This window comes from Blennius ocellaris (genome assembly GCF_963422515.1).
Source record: "Blennius ocellaris genome assembly, chromosome: 4".
NCBI classification, from domain to species: domain Eukaryota; kingdom Metazoa; phylum Chordata; class Actinopteri; order Blenniiformes; family Blenniidae; genus Blennius; species Blennius ocellaris.
The window spans coordinates 22,938,305-22,964,827 of record NC_137653.1 but is presented as its reverse complement, the minus strand read 5'-3'; the positions used below and the strand labels follow the sequence as shown (position 1 = coordinate 22,964,827).

At 44.3% G+C, this 26,523-nt stretch overlaps 1 protein-coding gene across 1 annotated transcript in view; it reads left to right on the top strand.

Moving 5' to 3' along the window:
* shq1 (SHQ1, H/ACA ribonucleoprotein assembly factor) overlaps nt 1–26,523 on the top strand; it is a gene marked incomplete at its 5' end in the record, with an annotated part of 44,778 nt that overhangs the window by 12,574 nt on the left and 5,681 nt on the right. The window contains 4 exons of the mRNA XM_080494421.1: nt 1,660–1,817; nt 2,197–2,250; nt 6,933–7,056; nt 16,844–16,964. Of these exons, the coding sequence (XP_080350547.1) occupies nt 1,660–1,817; nt 2,197–2,250; nt 6,933–7,056; nt 16,844–16,964 (457 nt within the window). The remainder of the gene's footprint in view (nt 1–1,659; nt 1,818–2,196; nt 2,251–6,932; nt 7,057–16,843; nt 16,965–26,523) is intronic.

The window sequence follows — 26,523 nt, the reverse complement described above, 5'->3', positions numbered from 1 at the left end:
GAGCACAGAAGCAGACGTTTTTCAGATCATTTCATGCGACTGAGCCCTATAGATTATCGCCACACATGAACGACTGTTGCTTGTAGATTTATTGTGGGGACGTTCTGTCGGCCAACTGTCAGATGCAGTTTACGTGCCAGAATGATGCGCATCCACATTTCAGAAATCCACCTCGACGGGACAAAAAAGGAAAGGCTGAGAACTTCTTGATCTCCGCATGTAGTTTTTGATAGATTCTCATGTGTCTGTCCATTGAACCATGTGCAGAGCTTATTCCAGCTGACGTGGGCAGAAGCCAGTCTCCAGGGACGAGGCTGATGAGAGACACATTATTACTCCCCGACATGCTCACTGATGGCTAATTCAGAGTCTCCAATTAATTAAAGAAGTGGGACTTTGCATGTTCTCCCTTCTGTCTGCACGGCAATTGTGTGTCTTCAAGCTTTCTTGGTCTGCAATCCAAACTGTGGATTGGTGTGTGGTTGTGTCTGTGTTTCTCTGGTGATGGTCTGGTGACCTGTCCTGGGTGTCCCTTGCCTTTCGCTCTTTTTAGAAGCCAAGATCAATTCCATATCCCTAAGTTATATGAATCTGTATAGAAGATGGATGGTAAACCTGGATCTTTGCCTCCTGGCTTGGCTCCCTCTTTAGTACGGCAGCCTCACTGCTGCTGCCATCTGCTCGCAGTCCATTTCATGATCACTCTTGAACCTGCTGGTGTGTCCGATGACTCCGAGAGACCTACACTCCTCCAGCTCAGTTGCTTAGTTTTCCTACATAAAGTGAGCGAGCCATCATTTCCTGTAAATGACCATTGAGTCAGACTTGGAGGTGCTTCACACTTGGCTGCAAAACGTTCCAGTGTGTGCGAGAGGCGCTGGTGCAATGGTGCCAGAAGAACGTCATCCTCAGTCAGCCAAGGCTCCCATTAATCTATGCTTATGTTAAAATGAAATACACAAGGTGTAAAAAAAAAAAAAAAAATTCACAAGGCTTGATCTAAAATCAGATACAATCAGGCATTTGTCTAATTACATGAACTCCAAATAGATTCACTTTGTAATATTGCCTAACTGTAACTGAGAGATCTGTTTCAATGTGAAAAAGTCATTGGAACACTATTCCAGTGTTGTCATCGTAACGTTTTAGTGTTGTACTGTATTTGTAGTGATGGTAGTATGGCAAGGGGGAGATTAAAAATGGGCTTGTTGTTTTTATCTGGGGCATCAAGTAACATAAATGCTACAAATCAGAAGGATTTAGCTAAAACCAGAGTAACAGTGGTCACAAACCTGTCCCTGTTTAACCCAAGATCTCAAATCGCAGTTCGCTTCCAACTAAAGCGAACCGGCATGTGTCTCCTATTTATCCAGCTTAGTGTGGATTTAATCTTTAAGACTTAGTGAACCAAGCCTACTTTTATGAAGGTGTTTATCCTCCCAGTGAAACCATATTGAAACATCATGGATTTGGTATGTGTTTAATGTGAAAATTGCTCGCTCGCGGCCGAGGAGCATTACTGAAGCAATGTGTGTGTGGCGGCGCGGGCAGGTTATGAAGTGATGCACGGGAAATGTCTCTGACTCCTCAGCCCAACCGCTGTGACCGCACCGCGCCGCGCACCCACCATTTAACCGAGAAAGTCCCGCTCTCTTGCAGCCGTGTCCTTCACCGACGACGAGAAAGAGCAGCTGAGGAAATTCACCAACCGCTCGTACCTGCTGGACAAGGCGTCCCGTCGCCACGCGTGGCTCGGCCTGCTGGACGTCCTGCTGGCCTACTGCTACGAAGTGCGCTCCACCGAGGGCGATCACAACGTGAGTGTGTGTGTGTGTGTGCGCTCGGCACCACTTCGCCCGGAATGACAAAGCCCTGGATCCTCACATGCTTCAGAACAAGCCCCTTTCCATTTTGTTCAGAGCTTTAAGAGATTACTAGCAGATCCCAGAGCTCAGTCCGGGCCTCTTTGTGTCACTCCTCTGAGGGAGCTGCCGAGAGGCCAGCTGAACAAGGCTGATGTTATTGTAAGAGGCACTCGGTTGCATATGTGAATATCACATACGGCACATTGAAATCCTAACCTCTGACAGTTTTAATTCTTCAGATTAGATTTGGAACCGGACAATAAGGAAAGAGTCTTGTTTATTGTAGCACACATTCTTGGTACACTTCATGAGGAATGCTCTCGTTCTGCAGGTGGAGTCGCCGTGGACCATCAGGAAACTCAGTGGGACTCTGTGCTGGCTGGAGGTGAGGACGTTATTGCCTATAACTGTTTGCTTACACTCTTCATTTAATGGAGACGATGCACATAGTTAAACATTATTACAAATGTGCTCGAACGCGGTGAGATTTTAATAACTCGCAACGAGACGGTTATTAAAGTTAGCACAGATTACCCACTCGAGTGACGTTTTACAGCAGCTCTGTTCTGCATTTACAGCAAGTGAACAACCTTAGTGCGGTTTTTAATTTGATCGTATCGGGATTTATTTCAGGGTTTTGTCTGAGAAGCAAGTCGAGGTCTTATCAGTGCCTTCATAAGTAACTGGTAAATGGGTAAGATCCCACTTTAGGGTGAGAAAAATACATCTGAAACCTTCAGTTTACACCTTCAAAGTATCTAATGTGACCTTAAAGTCACCCGATGCAAAATGATGTGTCTGTTTACATGTGGAGACGGATTTCCTATTGCATCTTGGGAAGATTAGCCCAACCGTATTGCAATTATATGGAAAGCATCCACATTCCATTGCCTATAGCCATCTAAAACAGGATTTAATTATGTAGATAGGGAAAATCTATTTATAATAGGAATATTACAAGGACCTTTTCAGATGTTTGTCATTCATATGAGAACGCTCTGATGATGAATTGGCAACTGTCTGAGTTCCCAGCTGCCTGAACCAGTTTGAGGTTCAAAGCTTTGTCACGGTTGTTGAATCAGTTGGGTTTTTTTTTTTAAACAGTCTGCAGACATGAATATTTATATTCTTCTCGTGCGGTGTGAGAGGCTGAGACTGCTAAAGATTGTTGAAATCTGACAGTGTGGGGAAGCCTTAAATCGCCAAAGTGTTTCTGTCAGAAAGAAGACGAGTGTTTCAGGATTGAGACAGCAAGATGGATCGACAACCAAACTGAAGCATCTCCAGCTCTAACTGTAGCTCTCGTGAGCTCAAAAGTGATCCAACAAGGAAAAACGTCCATTTGTTGGCTATTTGGAGCAAATAAGCACCTCCACACTCGGTTTTCCTTGTTCCCTCCTTATATTTCTGGCATTTTGCTTTTAAAATGCTCCTCCAGTTATCCACGGGCGAGCGCTCCCTCACAGATGGGGCTGGTTTCCATCGAGTTACAAATGCATATTTAGAACTCAAGTTGAAAGGTCTTGTCGCCGCCACACAGTGAAAAGCTTGCCGCTCCGGTACGCCTACGAGAAGAACGCTGTTTTGGTTCTCGTCATATTTGCTTTTATTTGTGGATTCGGTCTCCGTCGCCTGTAAAAGTTCAGCGTGAACCGATGCCAGAACTTTTTTTAATCAGCTTTAATTGATCAATTAGGGAAATGAAAGAAAACACAAATACAATGCTGCTCCATGTCCAACACTGGTTTTAAAGAGCAACACTGTTGTCTTCTTGGCTGTCTGCGCCGTATAGTGTTGTCATGCTCAGAATTGAACCCATTCACCGTAATTCTGCAGTAGATTTTTCATCACAAACCATCATCTGTGTTTATATTCCTTGTCCTTCACTTCTCTAAAAGGATCTTTACAAGCAAGATGCCACAGCTACAGGACAAGTTTTCTTTTGGATGAGTCTGTTTTTTTTTTCCTCAGAAGATTTTATTTATTTTTCATAGAAATTATTGTTTGGTTTTGTGAAAATATAGACATTCCGATCATGTATTCTCTGGGCCACAGCAACAAACAAAAAAAATTATTTACACTTTCCTCAACAACTTGAGAATAATCCACTTCAAAATATCGACAGTTTTGCCAGCATACTTGTTACTCTCCTTATTTTACCTCCAGGCTGGATGGTAATACTGAATAATTAAAAAGTAAAAGTTTGTCTTCAAGCTTTCTATTCAACCCTAGATTGAGACATGCAGGGGCATTTTAGAGTCGCAGACCTCCTCAAATGCACGTTGTACCTGGAGAAAAGCCCCACACCTGTCCACTGCATGCTCCAGCCCAGCTTGAACGTCTCACTGCGGGGTGAGAATGCTAACCGCTAACCCTTTTAACAAACACCAAGCATAGGCATTCCTGCAATACACAAAGGATACAAGCTGCTTTTATTAAAGGAAATAAAAAAAAAATGCTGAGACGAGCTGCATAAGCAGTCTTACCACAGCTGGACAACAAACAGCTTTTCGTTTCCGTTTCAGAAGAATTTTGCATTTACACTGTAACTTTTTCAAAACGATGTCTGTTTATACATGGAAACGTCACAAATGAAAACGATGTAGTTTTCATGTTGGGCGGCTGGTGGGCGCTGTTTTTTTTAATAAAACGAGCTTCATATGCATGCAGAGAACGGTATCCTTGAAACGTTGAAGCACCTTTAAACGGTCTTGAGCTGTTTTGGCCCATTTCAGTATCTGTTGTTTCTCAGGAATAAAATGGCTCCGAACATGATTCAGATGAATCGGTGTAGTAAATGTACATTTCATTGCAGAAGTGCCGTTAGATTCAAGAGTGAACAGCACACAGCGCTTTTATTGTTTCGAAGGAATCCTTCTCATGCGTGTGCAGAAGAACTACTGCCAAAAAGAATTGTGTTGTATTTGTACAAAGACGATATATAAACTGTTCTTCTTCATACTACTGTAGTGCGCGTGCGTCCGATTTCGAAAGTGACCATCAGTCCCAGTCCATCCACACTGTTGTCCCCCCCCCCCCGGGGCTGATGATGACTGCTTCACGACTGAAAGAATCCACAGCTCTTCGTTCGGTCTTCTCTTATGACACTTTTCCTCTGTCACCTCCTGCTCTGTGTTCCTAAAGAATGACATAATGCCTCACTCTCATTTTTTAGATGCTCCATGAGTGAAATGTAGAAAAAAAAACTATGATCCTTCATCAAACTGGTCGGAGTCATTAATACGTCTTAAATTAAGAACTGAATTAACATCAGTTATCTTGTTTCAGTTAGAGAAGCAGGTTCGAACAGGTTTACTGAATAATCTCTGATATACATCTGAGATTTGGTATTTAACTGAGAAATGCTCATTTTATAAAAAAAACAACATTCAGATGTATATGGATTTATAAAATAATTGTTATAGAACCAAGATATAATAAGATAATAATAGACGTTGTGCATCCACTGTCTCCGCTGTACTAAAAGCAGCGCAGGTTTCAAACACTCTCTGGGAAGTGGTCTGTGGTTTAATGCACATTCATCACGACTGGTCACTGACAATATTGCTGAAATCCAGAATGTGCTTCCTCTCCTTTTAAAGCACTTTTACCGGAAATCTACAGAAATCAGACGTCTCTTTATCTTCTGGAAAGAAAACGACTCCTCTCACTTTGAAACCCACCATGTGTAACTGAGTTGTAGCCCCCGAAGCGCAGTCACATTTTTTTTTTTTTGGAGGAGGCGCACGTCTGCTGCTGCGCCGACATCCCACAGCGCAAAGCTATAAATCAAGCTCGAATCTCTACTGGCAGTCAGTCAGCGAAAGCCGCAGCGCTTCTGCTCACCGCAGACCCGTATCAGTTTCTTTTTATCGCGGCGGCTCGCTGGGGGTGGTGGGGGGGGGGGGTAGTTTTACAACCGACGGCGGCGCGCACGCACTCGTACATCTGCCGAGATGGATGATGCAGATGAGCGGGCGAGCCGTCATAAATATTAGGGGCACGTTTCGGTTCACGCCACGCTGCAGATGTGCTAAATGTGTCCCGGAGCTGATTTGAATATTTCATGAGCGGGAGGATCCCTCCGTGTGCTCATTAAAGGCGCTGCAAGGCCCAGCGCGCTGGAGATGCGGGTTTCTCTTGAGGATGACCGCGTTAGGAGAGGAAGGAGAGGAAGGAGAGGGAGGAGACTTCCTGCCGGCGGTGACAGTGAAGTAGAGAGGAGTCTTCACCTGCCTGGCAGCCCTTTGCTGCTCGTCAGTCAGTCCGTGGAGCTGTCAGCTCTCATTGACGGGGCCCCTCACTCACCCTCCCCTGCCTTCCTCTTCCTCCTCTTCACAATAGATTCCTTTCTGTCTTTGACTGCCTGTCTGTCTTGCGTGTCACCGTCGATATCCGCTCTGCTCCTTTCTCCTCACTGCTGTATCTCTCTTCCCTCTCTTCGACGCTCCCTCTTCCACCACCGCCGCCGCCGCCTCGCCCCACCCACGCACCACCCTCCCTCCATCTGCTGCGTGTTTACTTGTCCTCAGTCGACTGCGCCGGTGTCACCGCGAGTCTTCCTCCTCCCCCACCTCTGCAGCAGTGGAGCTTTTTTACACTCCCACTAAACAAGCCCAGGGGAGAGCATGATCCCCGATGACACGCACCCGTGAGCCCCCACGACGCGTCCTTAACAAGCCCGGCGGAAGGAGGGGGGGAAAGAAAAGGCAGGATACTCAGTGAATAAAGCAGAATCTCCGGGCCTTCTTTTTGCCCATTCGTCGCAGAGCACATCTGAGAGTGATGGCAGTGATTAAAAGAGAAGGAGCAATTAACAGGCCAGTGCTGCAGAGGTGTTTAAGGGTTGTGAGCCCCTGTTTTGCCAGCTCTTTAAATGAGTAGTTATTAGTGGACTAATTAGAGCACCATCAACTGCAATGCACACCACCGTGAGCCTGAACCCAGCTCTCCAGCTGCAGCGTTATGTTTCTCTTTGTCTTTTCTTTCCACTTGGAGCCTCCGCTGTCTGGTTTCTTTGTGGGACTTTGTGTGTTTTTAACGGCGATCCTATTCTTCGCCCCGCAGACGTACAGCTGCCCGCAAGACGTCCTGGTGTCGTTTGGACGGAGGGTTTTGTGCTTCCCGCTCTACAGACACTTTGCTTTGGTCTCTGCGGCTGTCCGAGACGCAGCAAAGATTTTACAGTCAGGTGAGTCTCCTCGCGTGTCAAATTACGAAACCATAAAAGCAGGTAGATTGTCGGTGAACTGGTACCAAGTCTAATGACAAACCCTGGGACATTTTAGTGTGGTTAGAAACATTGAAAGACATTACTCTCCAACAACATTCAACACGGTTTGATGTCTGTTTAGACGGAAACAGCAGAAACCCTGAAAACGATGCAACTTTCATGCTGGGCCAGTAGTGGGTGCAGTTTCTTTTTGTAATGAAACCACAAACACATGCACGCAGGGAATAATGCACTATAAACATTAACAATGGGAGTACACGGGCATTTGTATGGAGAGAAGACCAACTTGGATTGTTATTACGGTGATTATCAGCTCTCAACTACCAAATCCCAGGAGAACATGGGCTGGGAGTCATGACACTGGAGGCAAACGTTGTTATTGTCCATCTACTTGCTACTTGTACACTAGAACTGTTCACTACGGCCGCGGTGTGCATGCGCAGTAACAGCGTTTCAGAAAAGTTACGTTTTCAAAAAGGTCTACCCTGGGAGCCATTTTCAAAAAGTTGCATTCAAAGTGGCTTCAAGCATAGTCGTTGTATAAACACACCCCCAAAATGCAACAAAAGCTCTCTGTTTTCACTTGTTTTCAACGGGCTGAAAATTACCGTATGTTGTGATTTACTATATTGATTACAGATTGAAAGTTGTTTAAAAACAAATTCCCTCAACTGTTTCAAACTCTATTCATCCATATTTTCACCTTGCATATGCTCTGTATGTTGATATGTATGCACACATATGTATGCACATTTTCAACTTGTTTGCACCATTAAGTCTACACACATCCGTTGGCTGGTGAGGTTCTATTACCACAGTGGCGTTTCCCTCCTGCAGGCTGCTAAGTGACCCCTTGATGCCTGCCACATGTTGGAGAGTCAGTCGCCTCTTTGTGGCTTCTGTGGTTTCGAGTTCAAACCAGAAGCCAAATCCAATCTCATTTGCCTCTGCTGCAAACGCCCAGTCCTCGCTAATTAGTGTTAATTGATTCCGTCCGCCCGGTGGTTTCTGCAGAGCAGTGTTTTCGCAGGGAAAGCGGTTTGCAGCGAGTGCGGTCAGGACAATTGGTAGCAGTGGGACGTGGAGGCAGTCCCGTACACCCGGACTGCTTTCATAACACATTGTCTCGCAGTAAAAGCCCACCGGTCAGACACAGTTTAGAGGAAGTGCTCGGTGAGCACACCGCAGCGAGCGTTTGAAAGTAATATTGCTCCAGATAAGCCAGGCAGTGGCCGGGCTCCCCTCCCCTCGGGGGACCAAATGTGGATTAGTGGAGAACGGACTGTTGACTTTGATATCTCCGAGCCCGGACTAATCTTTAAATCAAAAGCCCCCGCAGACAGCTGCGAGTCAGCAGTGTAAACACACTCAGGATGTGTGAGGGCTAAGATTATCCAGCTTGTGATGATTTTAACACTGGTAAATGACAGCAAATTAAAGGCCTTTTAAGCTGCAGATTAGCATTTCCTCGCCTCATTAAGTGGGAAGATGAGTTGATCAGGAGAGGCAGGGAAACGGCAGCCAGAGTCGCTCCCTCCCTCCACTTTCTTTCTTTCACTTTGGAACAAGATTTTACATTTTGCACGTCCTTACCGCACAGACAATATCGTAATCACAATTATTGATCACTTCCATGGTGAACCTTCGTGTTCATATACATGGTTGTAAGACGTCACTCTCTACAAGGCTTCTTAAAAGAAATATCATGTAGTTAAATGAAGCGACTGATGATTTAATGGTTTTTATTGATGCACTGCTTGTGGACCATGTTTATAAACAATATCTGATCAGTGAGCGCTAAACAGAAAACACAAAAGAGATAGGACTTCAGTTGCCTTAACAATTTATTACTTGGAAAACCGTAATCTGACAAAAACCTCAAATGAATGTCATTAATCAGAGCAAAACTCCAACCAGCTTACGCTCCATTTACTCTTTTGATCATTTCTGCTTCTTATATCGTTTCGATAGTTTAGAATTTGTTGTCTATCAACAAAAATCCCCAAACTGCAATGAGAATGGGAGCATAAAACTAGGTGGATCTCAAAGCAACATATTTTAACTCATCAAAAATAACATGTTCAACAAATCAGTCGAGCTGCCAAAAACGAAACTGACAGTAGAGAACTAAAAAGTACAAGACCAAAAAAAATCAAATGCTGTCATCACAATGATTGTGTTTACACCACAGCTCCTCCAGCGCAGCCACACGGCAAACAAAACGTCATGTTGTTTACACAAGGTGGCTTGACTGGAAATGGCATCTTTTTTTTAATTATTATTTAACAATAGTTTCATATTCAGAAGGCATTGTTTTGATAACTATCACTATACGCAGGGAAATGACAGACACTGTAGTTTGCGTGCCAATACCTGGTATTTCATGGAAACATTCAAGCCCATTTTACAAAAGTGGAAAGGTGGAAGCGTGTCAACAGGGCCTGGGAGAGTGGTCATTGGTAGTGACAAAGCAGGCCTTCACATTGAGTTTTTGTGTTTTTTGTTTCATCAAAGTTTTGCATTTACACTGCAACATTTTGAAAATGATATCCCTTTGCACTCCAGCAGCAGAAACCCTGGAAAAAGGATGTAGTACACAGACATTCCCAGGAGTCCCAGGAGAATAGGGACTGGGGAAAAGAATTTCCCCCGAGGGGATCGATGGTAATTACCTTCGCCAACAAAAGTTGGCCGAGAAGGTTATGTTTTCATCTGCATGTATTCATTAATTAGGTTTTATGGATATATGTATGTATTTGACCAACTTTTCGCAAAAACTACCCACCCAAATTACTCTAGTTAATTAGTATGATTAGTTTAGTTAGTTTTACTTGAGTTTCTATCATCTAAAACCAGACTGGTCATTGTAATCTGACCACAGGCTTCAACAACACATTTCCACCTGGAGTACTGCAGCTATGTGGATATTTTTTCTTGTACTGGACCGTTCTCCAACCCTGGAGGTGAGTTTGTGTGAAAATCCCAGTAGAGCAGGAGAAATACTTCCATAACTCACTCTTGCATCTCTTACAGCCATTGAGAGTCACCTGGATCACCTTTCTTCATTTTCTTTCTTGCTTTGAGCTTCTCCGTGTTGTAATATATTAAGTTTGCCATGTGATTGGGCCAGTTGTGTTCGGCGTACCCGACGAAGTGTTGAGTAAACAGATTGAGCGTTGGAACGGTATTCCGCTCAAACCTCATTTCTTTGTTTCTATGACAAAAGTTTTTTTCTTTATTTGGCCCATTGTTTCCTCCGTAACGTCAACTCATGATTCACACTCGTCATTGTGTAGCGGATTCATGGAAGGAGGAGTCACGGGGCTTTCCCTTAATGAACTGTAACACTGCAGTAATTCGGCGCCGGAGTGTGTTCTTCCTCCCAGCCTTGCATTACATTCTAATTAATTTGTCAGGATAAGGCGAATTGAAAATGCGTGCTCCGGTTTTGAGGCACTTCGCTCTAAGTGGCTTGTAAACGCAAACATTCGCAGGTATTAGCAAAACAAACTCATTAACGGCAGCGAACAGGTTAGGGCCTGGGAGGAAATGTTATCCGCGGGGTAAATATTTGAACAGCCCTCTGGCAGTGCGCCGTGTGTTCTCAAGGAGCTCCTTCACCTGCCTCCGAAGTGGCTGAGCGTGGAGCAGGTACAGAGGAGCGGAGAGCCCGAGCCGGAGGGAGGACGAGGAGCTCGTGGTCATGATCGGGCTGACAGCTACAAGACAAGAGATGTCAGATTTCGTCCTCCGTTACAAATCGTCTCCCTCTGCCGCTGCTTCTGCCCTCAGTTCACTCAGCCAGTTCCTTGGTGGTAGGATTTCTGAGGTACGGAGGAAAATTTAAGCATCCGATCTGGGAAGGAATCCAAGTTTTGGATCAAATAAGACACACTGACCTAGTTTAGTGAAATCACGGCAGAGTTGCTGTAGTTTTACACCGAGGCCCGGGTCCGTTCAGGGTGCTCATGAGCACGGATTGTGTCTGTGGGTGTGCGACTGGCGTTGAGGGTGGCGGGGCGTCGGAAGAACAATGTGGGACGACTTTGTCCCGACTCATTAAACAAGACGGAGAGTGAAAATGTGTCCGTCATCCCTCTCCAGCACTTCGTCATTATAAGATGCTCGCCACACTCCAAAAGCAGCCTCTGTGCCCAAGTCTGAAATGTGAGAGGAAAGAATAACACACAGTTTGAGTTTGGATTCTCTGAAGTGGCCTTCTTTTAGTTACGCATTAAATGCCAGTGCCTTGGATGTAGTCCGTGGGGCTTCTCATGAGCAAAGGCAGGAAGCTGGACGGATTCGAACTCTTTTAAAATGTGTGCTATTTTTCATTTACGCATTTCTGTCACTTTGTTTTGCTCGTAGCCATCTCTGATTGGGAACTCAGGGAACTCGGTCACTGAACCTGGAAATGTTGTGACGTATATCCAGGACGGAGACGTCTCAGAGTAATTGAATCAGGTCAACATGGATGAGGAGGAAAACCTGTTCCAAGACATATGACTGAGTGACTGAATCGGTTCATTCCGTTCCCTCGGCGAGTCAGAGTTGGTCAATTTCTTTTGAGAAACCTGGAAATTGTTAAGTGTGTCAATATTGCTTTTGGATTGGAAGAAAGACAGACGACATATGATGGTAGGAAAAAGTGAGTTAGACCGAGTTTTCTTCTTCAATTGGCCATAAAATATGGTCCAATCTATATCTCACTCAAATCAATATTGCATGTTTATTTTCCATGCAAGTTTTTTTCTTTTCTTTTTTTTTAATGAAGTATATTCTTGGATTTAATACCTGTTTGATCTTTATTAAGTAACTTCAACAAAAGCACTATTTGTAGCTGCTCAGGACTCTGGTGGGAATTTCAGCTCCAGTGGATTGAAGTGTTTGCTGACTGGGCCGATCCCAAAAAGGTTTTTATTTTGTTTCTGAAGTGATTCTGTTGTGGATTTATGTCCAGGTTTAGGACAAGTTTCATCAGTAGCAGTGATTTCTTCATTGTATCTCACTATTTACACCACGTCTGTTTAATGTTTTACAGACTCATTAACAGAGGCGTTAACTATTTCCAATGATTGCTTCAAGTCTTCACCTGTTTCTCTTCTTGTTGGCCGATCTGAGCGTCCTGTGTTGAACCTTTACTTTCACTCTGGCTGAGTTCCCACTTCCAGGAGGAGTAGCCACAGTGATAAATGGTCTCTATTTATAGAGTTTGTCCTACTTTGAATTGCAGATTATCTAGCTTTGTAACCTTTTCCACTTTTATAAAGTTCAACAACTCTTAACCCTTGGTCTTCAGAGATCTCGCTAAGCTCGTCCCGTCTTGCCGCTGTGGATTTTTCATTCACGTTTGAATGTTTTTACAGGTTAATGTGGCTCTATACCACAATATCCAATGCCTTTTGTTGATTCATTACTTGGGCTTTTTCACCAGAACTCTTCATGTTTTAATTGATATGTGGAAGAATCGCATTTTAAGACCATTTATTGCAAATAACTACAAGAAAAAAATTCTTTCTACTGTAACATCAGTTCATGATGAGAACAGACTGTGTGGAAATGTTAAGAAATGTAGCATCACACTTATTTTCATCCCTTAAACACTGAAACTAATCCCATGATTGTTTTTTTCTTTTGTAAGTCTTGCTCACATTGAAATTACCATCATTCTGAATCTGTTGTTACTAATCTGTGAGTGATGCTTGTGCAGGATCTTAGATTGCTATGATTTCTTGAAGGGGATTTAAACAAGAAGTCGCTTAGTGACTGAATTAATTAAAGAGGTTTCATCATTTTGAATTAATTCCACTGAGGGCCGATGTGTCCAGTGGTCGTGACGTCGATCAAGAAAAACTGTCATACAGAACCAAGAACCAATCAGAGTTATGTTGTCGTGTAAAATCCACAATTGATTTTATAGTGTGATCCTGATTTCTATAATCATTTACCGCTACATTTACTGTTGGATTACATGGTCTGTTTTTAAGTGTTCTTGGTGTGGCATTTGCATGTTCTCCCTGTGGAGTTTGTTTCTCGTCTCATGTCCAAAAGCTTCCATGTTGGATTTATTGGTGACTGTATTTGCTTGTGAATGTGTTTTAATGGATTGGCGCCCTGTCCAGGACGGCCTCTGTTTTTTGTCCAATGCAAGCTGGGATCAGCTCCAGCTACACTAATTCAGATTAAAGTCTGAAAGACGGTTGGATAGATGTTGAAAAATACTCTGTCAGAATATCTATAACAGAGTCGGTCAAAGTGATGAATAGGAAGTCCAATATAGTTTCTTTTCTTTGGAATATCTTTATATTTTGTGGGAAATCATAGAGACTATATGTCAAGGAATTTTCCAAGTATTTTCCCAGTCCTTCTTCTTGAAGTTGCATTATTCTTACTATCCATATTTTTCCAGCTTCGGTTTCCATTTTTAGAGCTGCAAATGTTCACAGTAAATATTGCCGGTGAGCTTTCCAGTGTTTACATCTGTGCTTCCAACCAACTGCAACTGTATTCCAGAAAAAAAAACAAAAAAAAAAATCCATCTGAAAAACACATCAAAAGAGAAAAAAAAAACTCCCTGATGCTCAGCCACAGCGGGGAGTCAGCTTAGGCCCAGCAGGCAGCCAGGGAGGCAGGGCACCAGTGGAAACCAAGGATTCTTCAAGCGTAAACACGACAAATGTGCCTGAAAAAAAAAGCACGGGATTGGAAAAATGTACAATTTGTCATTTGACTTTGCTGCCCGGGCAGTTTTATTTTGGAATCTCTGTTTGGCTCTCCAGGAAACAGCAGGTCTTTGTTCACGGTCCACTTCACACCCACCAGAGCTGCCCAAGCTGACCCACTCCCGACACAATAAAGGAATTCCTGCTGTTCACTCGAGCTGCGCCGCCTTCTCCATTCACCCGATAACCAAATGTTACCAAATGAGTACACCTCGCTCACTGGCTCGTTTGCATTTCTCTCAAGGGTTTAAGTGTCGAAGAAGTGCAGAGAGCAACCTTTCCTCCAGTTTTGCTCCCTGCACACGTCGAGGAAAACTCTATTTTGAAAACAAAGTCAAACCTTGGAAGCAAGTGAGCGCTCGCCTGACATAATCCAAGTCCTGACGTTTCAGGGCAGAGTTCCCCACCACTCTTTAAATGAGAACCAAATGTTTATTCAAGGTTTTCCCCTGTGGTGAGTGCGCCGTTTGTTTTGATTGGTCCAAGAAATCTCTGGACAATGCCAGCCCGGCTCCGCGGAGGTGCAGAGGAACATTTTCTCTTGCCCTCGCCGGATTGTTGGCCACATTACAGACTATTTATATGCCTGATTGGGGGGTGGGGGGGGGGGGGCTGTGTCAGCTTGGCTTGTTGAGTACTGGAGGGGAGGGAAAGGGGAAAGTCATTTGTCAGAATCGTGAAAACAGTTTCTTTGCAGCTCTGCGTGTGTGATGAAAGCTGCAGCGTGTCGACTTTAAAGATTTCAAAACACTGTCAAAGATCAGGTGTTATTTAGTAGATAAACATGTCTGATCATTTACATGCTGAGATCTGGTGTAATTACATCCATATTATATCAGATTTGCACCACATGGGATTCAAGTGACATTGAATTTACTACACAACTGGAATAGAGGAGGAAATCCGGCAGACGTTACATTTCTGCAATGTGGGAATAAAAGTCCACACATGAAACCACAGTTCTAATAATCATGGATCTTGATCCTCCGTCCACCTAACATTGTTTAAGATCTTGAAGCCCTGTTAACACGATGGCAAGTGAAAAGAGGAAATGCTTTTTAGCGTTTTGGGCGTCTGTTCACATGACAGACGGTGCTTGGAGCCACTGAAAATGCAACCTTTTGAAAATGGCTCCCAAAGTGAAACTTTGCGAAAACGTTCCAACTCCGTCTCAGTGAAAAATGGAAAACGACCTCATTATCAGCGGCGCTGCTGTTTCCGTATGAACAGAAATCCTCGGCAAAGCGTTGTCCTGTAAACGCGAAACTTTAAAAAATGCAAAAGCGACGCGTTTACACTGGAAACGTCGCCGTTTAAATGTGCCAGACGTCTCAGACTGCCTCATGAACCTGTTGGACTTTGAGAGTCTCTCCACCAAGTGTGGTACAATTCATGTTTCTTTAACGGCGAAAACCTTTGCTCTCCTTGACAGCCTCTGTGTAGGCGTGCATACTTCTGGTGGCAGTAAACGCAACACAGAGCTGCAACTGTGCTGTTTACGTAAAAGTTAAGTGTTTAAGAGTACACATTTATATGTGCTGCCCACATGATTCTTGCATCTAAATACATGGAGAAAGAGGCTGAAACGTAAAGACTCGACTTCTCCGTTTCTGCCTCCTCTAAACATTACCAGTTTGATATACCAGTTGGACTATCTGTCAACACACAGTCGGCCTGTTTAAGCCTCTGTATATTGAGAATCAATAGAAGCTCAGTGGTAGTGTGTTTGCCTTGTTTGCGGATTTACATCGGCCCACTGAAGCAGCAGCAGTCACAGACGTCTTGTCTCGAGGACAATTGGTCACATCCACATTAATTTTTACCATTTTAGCAGCCAGATAATCTGAGCACAACATACAGCTCATCAATCATATTAAACAATATGATTGATTTCATTATGATGTGAAATATAGTAATCATGTCTCATGAGTACAGTTTATAAATATTATGCAGCCAATATTTAGAAGCGTAGGACCCAAGGAAACGGATTGTAATATCTTAGAATAAGAATGCATCAATAACTGAGGACCTGCAGCCCACTTTCAGTAGTTCACTGTTTTAAGTCCAGGGCTTCACTATTTTTGTCATTTCCAAGTGGAATTTCACTTACTGAACAGATTGTTCTGCACAAAGTCTGGTATTTGTTTAAAAAAAGGTTTGCATTGTTGGTTTTGGGCATTAAATCAAGAGAACTGACGTAATTGCTATTGTAAACTCTTTAATCATACTACTTGTAAGCTTACTGTACAACCAGTAGTGATAACAGGTCAAAGTTGATGACTGCTTTTGCAGTAGTAGCAACAATGTGTGAACATAAAGGACGAGAAAATGCAGCAAAACGAGACAAACCAGAAGAGGAGGAGCACTATGATTATGTTGTCGCAGTACAACTGTAGTTATTGAGGCTTTAACTTATGAAGGGTTGCAATATTACAACAATAATACAACGCTGCATCAGCAAGAACAACTACCTCTATACCACTGCTTGATTTGGCTAAATCTGGCTAAACCTGCAACCTTAGCTTGGATAAAGCAGATGTTGGCTGGATGTATATTGACTGATATCTTAGCTGTTTATTAATGCAATAGAAAAGGCGTATTCATTCAGGTTGGTGACACCTCTTCAAAATGACACGCATAAGCAGAACAAAACAACCTCCTTTGACATGAATGGGGGAAAAAAAGTCCATAAGACAAACGTCTTGGGGACACTCTGATCTGAGGCGCTGGTGAAACCGACGGGCCGACTGCCAGAAATAGTTGCCTTGTGTGGCTCTGGTGTCTCAGAAGCAGCAGCACTTCTGAAACCAGGAACCCGTCTTAAAGCGCACGGATCAAATGACTGCAGCTCGCTCAGATTTCCCTGTGATCCCGTACCTCAGCTTTTATGTATGGAACAATGACTGCCAGCCTTCAGAGGCACGCTGCGTCTGCCAGCAGCTGGAGCACATTGTCATCCTTAATTCTGCAGGCGCATAACACAGTTTTTCCATTTTCCCTCCGCGCTGTGTTCCCATGCCCAGGAAGAGCCGGCGTCCTCAAATGCCTGCTGGATGTTCACAGAGTCTTCAGGGAGAACGACCCGGCGTACATCCTCAACGATCTGTACATCACCGACTACTGCATCTGGATCCAGAGGGTCAAGTAAGTTCACGCACCTTCGTCTTGAGAGAATTACTGCCTGAGCCACGGGAAACCCCCGCTCAGGCCCCCATGATGCACCAGTGCTTCAGAGGAGAGGATGAGACGAGTTGTTTGTCACCGCAAGTGAATGAATGACCGAGCCAGCCAAAAAGGCAATCTCCCTCCAGCCTGTGTTATCACGTGTCAGAGGTACCATCACTGGGTCTTAAAAGAGCCAGCTGCACTCTGCAGAGTCCCTCCATAACAAGGTTTTAACTGTGTGTGTGTGTGTGTGTGTGTGTGTGTGTGTGTGTGTGTGTGTGTGTGTGTGTGTGTGTGTGTGTGTGTGTGTGTGTGTGTGTGTGTGTGTGTGTGTGTGTGTGTGTGTGTGTGTGTGTGTGTGTGTGTGTGTGTGTACACGTCAGACATGCAAATTCGACAATGTTCTTCCCCAATGATTCAGATCTTCTCGCTTCCTTCTCCATGCTGATATTTAACAATTACTTACACATTTTAAATGTGAGCCTGCGAGCACATTACTCTGTAATGAGCTGTGTTTTAGTCTTGGCCGGGGTTCAGCGGAGTGGTGCGCTCGTCTGGAAAAAGCCCAGTTGAAAAATGTGCGCCTGATGTTGTAGGCTCGGCGCCCAGATGCAGACACGATAAAAGGTCTCTGGGGATTTATTGCTCTTTCTCTCGCTCTCTCTCTCTCTCTCTCTCTCTCCCCCGACCTTCCTCACGTTCTCATTTCGGTATTTTTTTCCCAACAAAAGACATGAATTTTGCTCTCAGGAAGGAAATTAAAAAATTTTTTTTTCTAAAAACCTGCTGACATGCTAAGCAGTGGGAGCAGCTGGGTTCGGGGTGTCTTCTCTGTGAGAGACTGGAGAGATGACGCACACTTTTTCTCACCACGTTAGCACTGGGAGCCGCTCAAGCTCTGTCGACTCCCTGAAAAACTCAATCAGTCTCCGCTCTGACCCCCCCCCCCCCCCCCTCCCCGTCGTCTTGACTTAATGTGCTGACTCGTACGACGTTCTGCATTGATCAATAATTACATCGCCCTGTGTCCTTGAAGACGGCAGTTACATGAACATGTTTCAACTGAAAGCTCATTGTTTTTTTTGTTTTTTTTTTTAATCCGGAAAAGTTTCGCATTTATACGGCAACGGCAGAAATGGCGAAACGGATGTGGCTTTCATGCCGGGCCACGAGTTGGTGCTGTTGGTTGTTTTTATAATACAATCACACACGAGAAAAATATGCTATAATTATTAATGACGAGTGCGCAGATATTCTTATGGACAGAGTTGGATCGTTATTACAGGAGACTGTCGACTATAAAACCACCAAGTCCCAGGAGGACCTGGACTGGGAGTCGTGACACTCTGGAAGCAAATGTTGTTATCGTTGCCGTCCATCTGCTCGTGTATGGGCAAAATAACTATTTACCACAACCGCGATGCCCAGAAGCAGCATTCTCGCCATGCACATAGGACGGACCCTGAGTGTTTTCAAAAAGTTGCTTTTTCCTCCTTTTGTGTCTCGGAGCAATATTGTCGTGTAAACAGGGCCTCAATCCCTCTCCGCTCCGCTCCTCCTCCCCTCCCCTTTCTCCTGCTGCATGTTGAAACTAAATGTCGTCTTGACTTAATGTGCTGACTCGTACGATGTCCTCCATTGATCATTAAATAAATCAGCCCGTGCCCTTTGGGTTATTAAATCCTGTTGGGTAAACAGAGAAGTTTACATAATTTTCCTGCTCAAATCGACAAACCCGCTGGAGAGAAGCCCTGGCGTCTTCCCTGCTCCCGCAGTTTGGCTTTTTGTGGTTCAGGCTTGACAGGAAATTCACACAAGCGCCACTTGTGGTTTATTAAACGGCGCTCCTGTGATATTAAAAGCTTCCCGGAGACGCGGCGCTAAGCAGGCGAGGAGAGCCCGTTCCCCGAGGTTTCACACAACGCAGATCCAACCACGCGCCTCGTTGTGGCAGCCGCCCTCCTCCTCCGCCATCCGCGTGTCGTCTGACAGATCGCGTAGGCATTGTTTTCTCCTCGGCGCGGGATATTCCCCCGTGCAGGATTTGTCATCCTGCGCTAAGTGAGTTGTCTGTGGGAGCCCGGCGGTGAGATGAGATGTAATCTATCCTCCCGGTGAGATCCGAGTACTCGTCACTCTGTCGCCGGCAACAAGGCGTGATCAGCTGCTTATGATGGACACAGTGATTAATTGGTGTGTGTATGTGTGTGTGGTGGAGGGGGGGTGTGTGTGATTTATTTAATCCCCCTCGCTTTCCTACGTGCATTCCTGCTCCTAAAGTTCCTCTGACATCGACCTCGAATTTACAACCTCGTAAAGACATCCCCGTGATTTAAGACGCGAGCCCGGCGCTCGCTTTCACTCTCGCGCAGAAATCAAGAGCACGACCTCAAAGTTAATAGTGGGTTTATTTTCATCTTCCTCCACTTCAGACTTTTTTTTAACACTTGGCTTGTTGTGGTTTGAGAGCGTTTCAACCCGGCCCTCACAGACTCACAGGCTAAATTTGAGCAAACGAGCGTCATTATCAAACGGACCAGCAGATTCTCCGTTCCTTCAGTTTAAACGAACACTCCTTGCCTGAATTTAGCTGCCAAAAAAACTCTGCAGAGTTTGCTGAACTGCAAGGAGGGGGGGGGACAAACAAAGACAGCGAGTTGCCTCACTTCTTTGTTTTCCCTCTTTATCAAAAAGCTTGGAGACGGGCCAGCACAGATCGGCAGCAGCCAGACAAAGCATTATACGTCTGGTGTTGTGTTACAGTGCCTCGGTTAAATCAGAAAGGCCTCAACTTCCTTTTTTTTTCCCCTTCCTTTTTCCCAGCATCTGCTCTCTCACAGCCACCCACCCTTCATTAATTGGGTCAATTAGATTCTAGCAAGGAGGGGGGGAAAAAACAAGTGATGTGCTCCAGGGTGAGTCTGAAAGGAGGATGAAGTCATTAGTGGAATCAGAAATAATTTACTCCCCAGTTTTTTTTTTCTGTCTGTGTGTGTTGTTTTGTTTCTGTTGAACAAAATGTGCGAATTATCTGTGCGACGTGTGAAATGCACGCTCACACATTGGAGCGCCGTGAAGAAAGCCTGTCGGAGCCTCAAACCGTGACAGCCGAAAGGACACGCCGCAGTAATTATGAATGGTAGGTGTGAAGCGAGCAGTCCCGCTAAAACAATGAGTGTTGACGCAGCACAGGATAAAAAAGCATGTGTGGGGCAGCGCACGAAAACAACAATGGGAGGTGCCAAAGTTGGAGACGTTCGTTCTCCTGGGTGCTTTTCGACTTGAGACGAACCGAACAGCCCCGCGGTGGTTATACACACTCCCCTCTCATTCATTTTTCCGCATTGTGATGCCAACAAAGGGCAGAGCAGAGAGTTATCTTACGCTTCAGCCAAAAGACCCCCCCCCCCCCCCCCCCCCCCCCCCCCGCGCGGAGAAAAGCATCTGGAGCTCTAACAACTGGGAGCGTCTCGGGGCAACGGGGTCAAACACGGGGTCAACATGTCGGCTACAACAAGCGTTGAAATGCCTTGGAAGTGCACTTGTTAACACTCAACCTCCCCCACGTCTGCACTTCCCCCTCATCTCACCTCTGGCTGTTATTTTAAAGCGCAGGGCACTTATTACCCAGATTACCCCGCCAGGCACTCAAATCTCTCTACGAGTTGTACGACTTTAGCGATCAAAACGGTTTAGCACAGCGGGCGTCAGACTGATTTGAGTTCAGGGGTCACGTGCAGCCTTAGGTCCTGTTTGCATGACGATGTTTTAAAGTGAGAACGGAAAGCATTTGTTGCGTTTTGGGAATTGGTTTACATGACAACGGTGCTCGGAGCCACTGAAAACAGAACTTTTCCAAAACATTCTGACTCGCATCTCCGTGGAAATGGAGGAAGTGCAACTTTTCCTAAGCGCTGCTACTGTGCATGTGAACCACGACCGGAGAAAACTGTTCCTCTGTAAATGCGGAAGTAGATGAACAATAAAAACCATGGTGGCCCCCGGTAATGAAACCACACACACACGTACACATGAACACATTAACAATGGCCAGTACACATTAGTATAGACAGATGAAGTTGGATTGCTATTGTGGTGATTTTCAACTATTAACCTACCAAGTCCCAGTAGAATGTAGACTGGGGGTCATGACACTCTGGAGGCAAACATTGCTTTTTCTACCATTTACGCAGAGACGGAATCTGAGCATGTTCAAAAAGTGGCTTTTTTCTTAATTTCCACAGAGACTCAGGCCCTGTCCATGCGATCTTTTATCTCCCTGTCGTTCTTAAAAAACATTACGGTCCACACGGCAAAATAAAAATGACTCAAGAGGATGTAGTATATATGCCAAGCCTATTGGTGGCACTGCAACTGCAATTGAAATACCCCAAAATGGAGAAGAAGACATGAAGCATGCAAAAATCTCCTTTTTTGAGAAATCAGACATGCGTTTGTATTAAACCAACTGGCATTTGTAGCTTCTGCAGCCCGACCCACATGTAGTCTGCCATTGTCGTCAAGTGACGTTGTGGGGAGGGTGGTGGGGTGATGACATCATTCTCAGCTAATGGGCATCTTGCCCAGCCGCACCTCAAAGCCGAGGGGGTGTTTTAAAAACCTCTCCACTCTGGAACCTGTTTTTGTGGGTGATCGGCCCAAAACTATGCGCTTACATGAAACGGTGCCGTTTATCTTTGGGAGCTGTTCTGTTCTGACTCTGAACACTGTATGAACACACACCCAAAAGGCAATGCAAGTTTTCTGTTTTCACTCCGTCTGAATGTTCGAGGTATCGGGTGTAAAAGTTTCGGACAATATAATGTACCACACTGAGGTGTCATGACACCTTTAAATGTCTGAAACCGCCTGGAGATTTGCTTCCTCTTTGTTGGCAAGACAGGAACTCTTTCATCCCGTTTCACTGGACTTCTTTTGTGTTCAAGCCACAAAATATGTTCTACGTCCACGTCTCTATCACGTTAAAACCTAAAAGAGCAGTATGTACTCGTTTTGTTTATACTCTGGAACTTAATGGATCTATTTCCGAGGTGCATAGCCCCCTGTGTACCGCCCCCATCATACAGCTGTTTTGATACCCAGATGTTTGCTGGGGGAACCCCTCCACCTGCCTGCCAGCGTCGCTCAACCTGTCAGACCACCCGTCACTGAACGCTTTGAAACGGGATAATGGAGCGTCTCTACGTGACGCCGGGTCCAGAGCTGATGGAGAGCCTCGGAGACCCCCCCGCTGGGGAGAACAAAGACGCAAATGTGTCGCCGCTAACGGGGATAAGTAGTACAGATTTCCTCTCAGCGTGGGGCCACTCCAGATTTTTATCTTGAATACACAAGCTCATCTTAAACACAGACCACTGTGTTTGCATAATTTACTGCTTGGAGTGCGCTCTCCACTTAATGCAATTCATTATAGTGCTTTTTCTTTCTTTTTTTTTTCCTGGCTTCAAAAGGCTGGTACAAATAAGCCGTGGTGCAATAAACAAAGGGTATTGAAAGAACATAGATTGACGGTAGTGATGGCACTTAATGTGAAGGTGGGAGTCCCGTCGCAGTGCAACTCCAACCAGAAGACTGATAAAAGTTTACTGTTCAAGCCCGAGGGCGTTGACTTTGTCCATAAATATGATCAGCTGTGGGCATCACAACATGTTTGTCAGTAGAGGTGTCACTTTTTAAAGTTGATCCCACAATTCATGTACCAACAAAACAGATTAAAGCCTCTATAGAGAGGGAAGTTTGTTTTTCACAAAGAGCCTCATTTTTCATCATTCCATTGTTCTAGACTCGAAACGACATGAAATCTTTGATGGTCCAGTAAAAGCAAGTCAAATTTGTGAAAGTGTGTTCCATATATCATTGACATTTTCACTCACAAATCATGCTCGTTGTCTAACGCAGTGTTTTTCAACCTTTTTTGAGCCAAGGCACACTTTTTTGTTTGGAAAAATCTGGAGGCACACCACCACCCGAAAATGTTAAAATGTGAAACTCTGTAGCCTATATTAACAATATAAAGTCATTCTCATCAATGCTTTATCAACAGGAATCAAATAAATACAGAAAAAAGTATTTCTCAATTTCTTTTTTATATTTTTACTCACTCAGTGTGAAACCTGGACCTGATGGATGAACACAGAGCTGAGATCCTGGTTAGCATTCTTCCTTTTCAAAAACTTCTCCATCACTGTCACTGACACAGTACTTTGATGCAAGATGGCAGCAGCGCAGGTGATGGTGATTAACGAGACTGACCTCTGTTAAGTTTCGATTTCACCTGCAACGTTCTGTGCTGCCATCTATTGGCGAAGGGTATTGTAGCGATCACGGAGTTGGTCGCTGCAGGGCATGATGGGAGTTCAGGTTATGTGTTGCCGGAGGTAATCGAGGGTTATTGTTGGGGTTGTTGTGTGTGTTGATTTGTGCTTGTGTTGTGTTTTTGTTCCTCGGTTCAGATAGTTAATTATTTCGTCTAGTTTGGTTTGGTTTGTTGGATGTTGGTGTGCAACCATGAGTGAGAAATGTGTTGTGTGGAGTGTCATCCTGTTATGAAGTTTTGGATGCGTGTGTTCATGTCAAAATAAAAGCCTTTGGTGATCAGCTGGTAGAAAAGAATCTCGACTCAGAGCAATTCTTCTGCGGCGCCCACCACAATATTTATACATGATTACTCTGCACACTGCTCTCACAGCTGACAGCGGCTGTGAGAGCAAATGTTTTTTTTTGAAAAAATGTTAAATTGGATAATTTCCCACGGCACACCTGACTATATCTCGCAGCACACCAGCTCCCAAAGATTGGATTGGAATGGAATGCTAACTATATCATCTTCAAAATGTTGCCACATGAACACAAGTCTTTTGTGAAAGAAATATGCAAGAACGATGGGTTTTCGCTGGAAATGTTTTCATGTAAACGGGACGTTGAACTGAATTTGCACAATGAAGCTTCACACCTTTGATCAGTTTTACTCTTTTCATATAGATTTTAATAGAAATAACTGACACTCAGTGGTTATAAATATGTGCTTTTGTTACTCAAGCTAGTTTGGGGTAAAATATGACTCTTGAAAAAGCCCTGTGTTGAAATGTTCTACTTTTAATTTCCCCAATATAGAGTTGAGTCTCTTTTCAGCGCTTCAATCAAAAGCTGCTTATTTGTCTCTGAAGCACATTAATGTCAGTGAGGAGGGATTCAGATCAGACTGCACATTGTAACCGGTTCACACTGGTTTCCTTCCTATTAAAGGTTTAACAAGGAGTCGTAAAGATAAATGACATGTGGAGACATCAGAGTGAGAAAACACTGCCGATTAGACTGGCTATGTTTCCCTGAGAGTTTGGATGCTTGTTTGAGATTTATAATATTACTGAGACCTGCTTATATAGTCTGAGAAGAATTATATGGGGACATCTGTGGATACTAAGACTGTGTCCATAATCTTTACGTGCGCCTGTACACACGTTACTAAACTAGTTTGCGTCTATTGCAGTTCCAGATATAATCTGCTGTGTAGTAATGGCAGAACATCTATTAATCCCCGTCTTCTCTGATCAGTTAGTAACTCTGTAAACTGATGACTCTAGAGGAAGTCGTAACAATCAAGCCACTTTTGTTTTTTTTTATCTCAGCATGTTTTGGACATTGAAAAACATTTTAGGTGTTTTATTTTCATTTCTTTTTCATGACAAGGAAAGAAAAAAGCTTCTGAAATTTTATACGGCAACTTTAGAGGAAATGCAAAAGCAAGACGGCTTAATTTTGGGATGAAAATCCCCATAAGATTAGCGTTTCACGTGATTGAGGGAAATGGTGACAACCGAAAGTGAACTGCGTGTTTAGAACGCATTAACGTCTGAATCATCACAAAGTGTTCCCGATTCCACTCAAGGAGACCGTGAACATATGGACGGAATTAACAAACACTTGGGATTAAACATAAAGGTAAAAAGTGAAAATACCTACAGAAAATCTTTAAAATTGGAAAGCTTGAGCTCATTGGAAGCCATCTTGGATATTTGTGTTTATTTTGATACCAAGGTTGACAGGAGACCACCTGAGGCCGTGTTCGAGGATTACCGTAATTACTGGTCAATGAGGAGCACTGCTTATGAGTTGTTTTCTGCTAATTCAATTTGTTTATTACAATTTTATAATAAATATCACCCGAGACCACAAAGTGCACGAGAATAGAATGTGGCTACGTTACCACAGTAAAAAACATTCAAAAGTACCATATTTGACCAAATAGAGAGCTTCTGGCTGAATTTTATCAATGTGCAGTTACATTTGGACGTCATCTTAGATGGCTGTGTATCTCTTTTTTTCTCTCTCTAACAATATTTCAATATTGAAGTGATTGGATTTTTTCACAGTGATAACACCGTTAACGTTATAACTTTCCAAAAGTCTGATCTGATATTAGATCCAATATCATAATAAAAACCTTTAGTAAGTTACAAGTTATTGGCTTCATGACCTTGAAAATTACAAAAATGATCACATTATTGCCTGCTATTGCATTATTGGCTGCTCCATTCCCTCTTCATGATGGATTTCTCTTGACAGGCGTGTCTTATAGTCCAAACAATATGGTACTGTATCATTTTTTATTAGTATCAACTTGAATATCTCAATACATGACATGAATAAGTTAAAAAAAAAAAAAAAAAAAAATCAAATTGCTGCCGAATAGATGATTGATTAATCATGACTGACGACCAACAACAATGGAGCTTGAGGACACATGCAGCTGGTGAACCACGTGGAAGGTACAGTCGCTCTTTTCAGCATCCGCCCTCAGCCTGAACTCACACGCTGGCCCGGAGGATAAATACACTACATCTGCGTTTCTCATTTAAAGGAACTGCCGTGGCGACCAGTCACTCGGACCACTGCACTGTTCACTCACGCACTGAAGGATTGCATCTCCGAGCCGCGGCTTTTATCCCCCCCGCCGCCCGCCGCCCTCCCAATGGCCAGTGAATGATGCATTGGCTTTTGAGGAAATCTGGTGCTTATATTACACAGATTTATACATCTGAGGGTAAGCTTTGTCTGAGATGTTGTCAAGAGCACAGCCACGCTGAATGAGTCGCTCTTTGAGCGAACACCAGCCCGATGAAAGACATGTCAGATTGCAATTTAGCTCGACTACACACACACACACACACACACACACACACACACACACACACACACCCTCTGTACACTCTCTTTGGCAGATGGAGAAGTCTTTGTCTCGCCAGAAGTTTTCCAACCTTGAAAGAGCTGCCCCTCCTCAGTTTAATGAAGGCAAGGCACAACAGCGGTGCAGTAATGACCGGATTGTGTACAACATTGCCCCCCCCCCACCCCCTACCCCCTACCCCCCACCCCCATCTCCTGGACGGAGCCCTTTGTATTCACCGCAGGCTTCTCCCACCGCAGAGCGAGGGAGGGCAGAGAAAACAAGCGCGCCTCTCCAATGCTAACTCAATAATGACTTCCCACGGGGGGGAAAGAGAAGACGGGGCAGTCT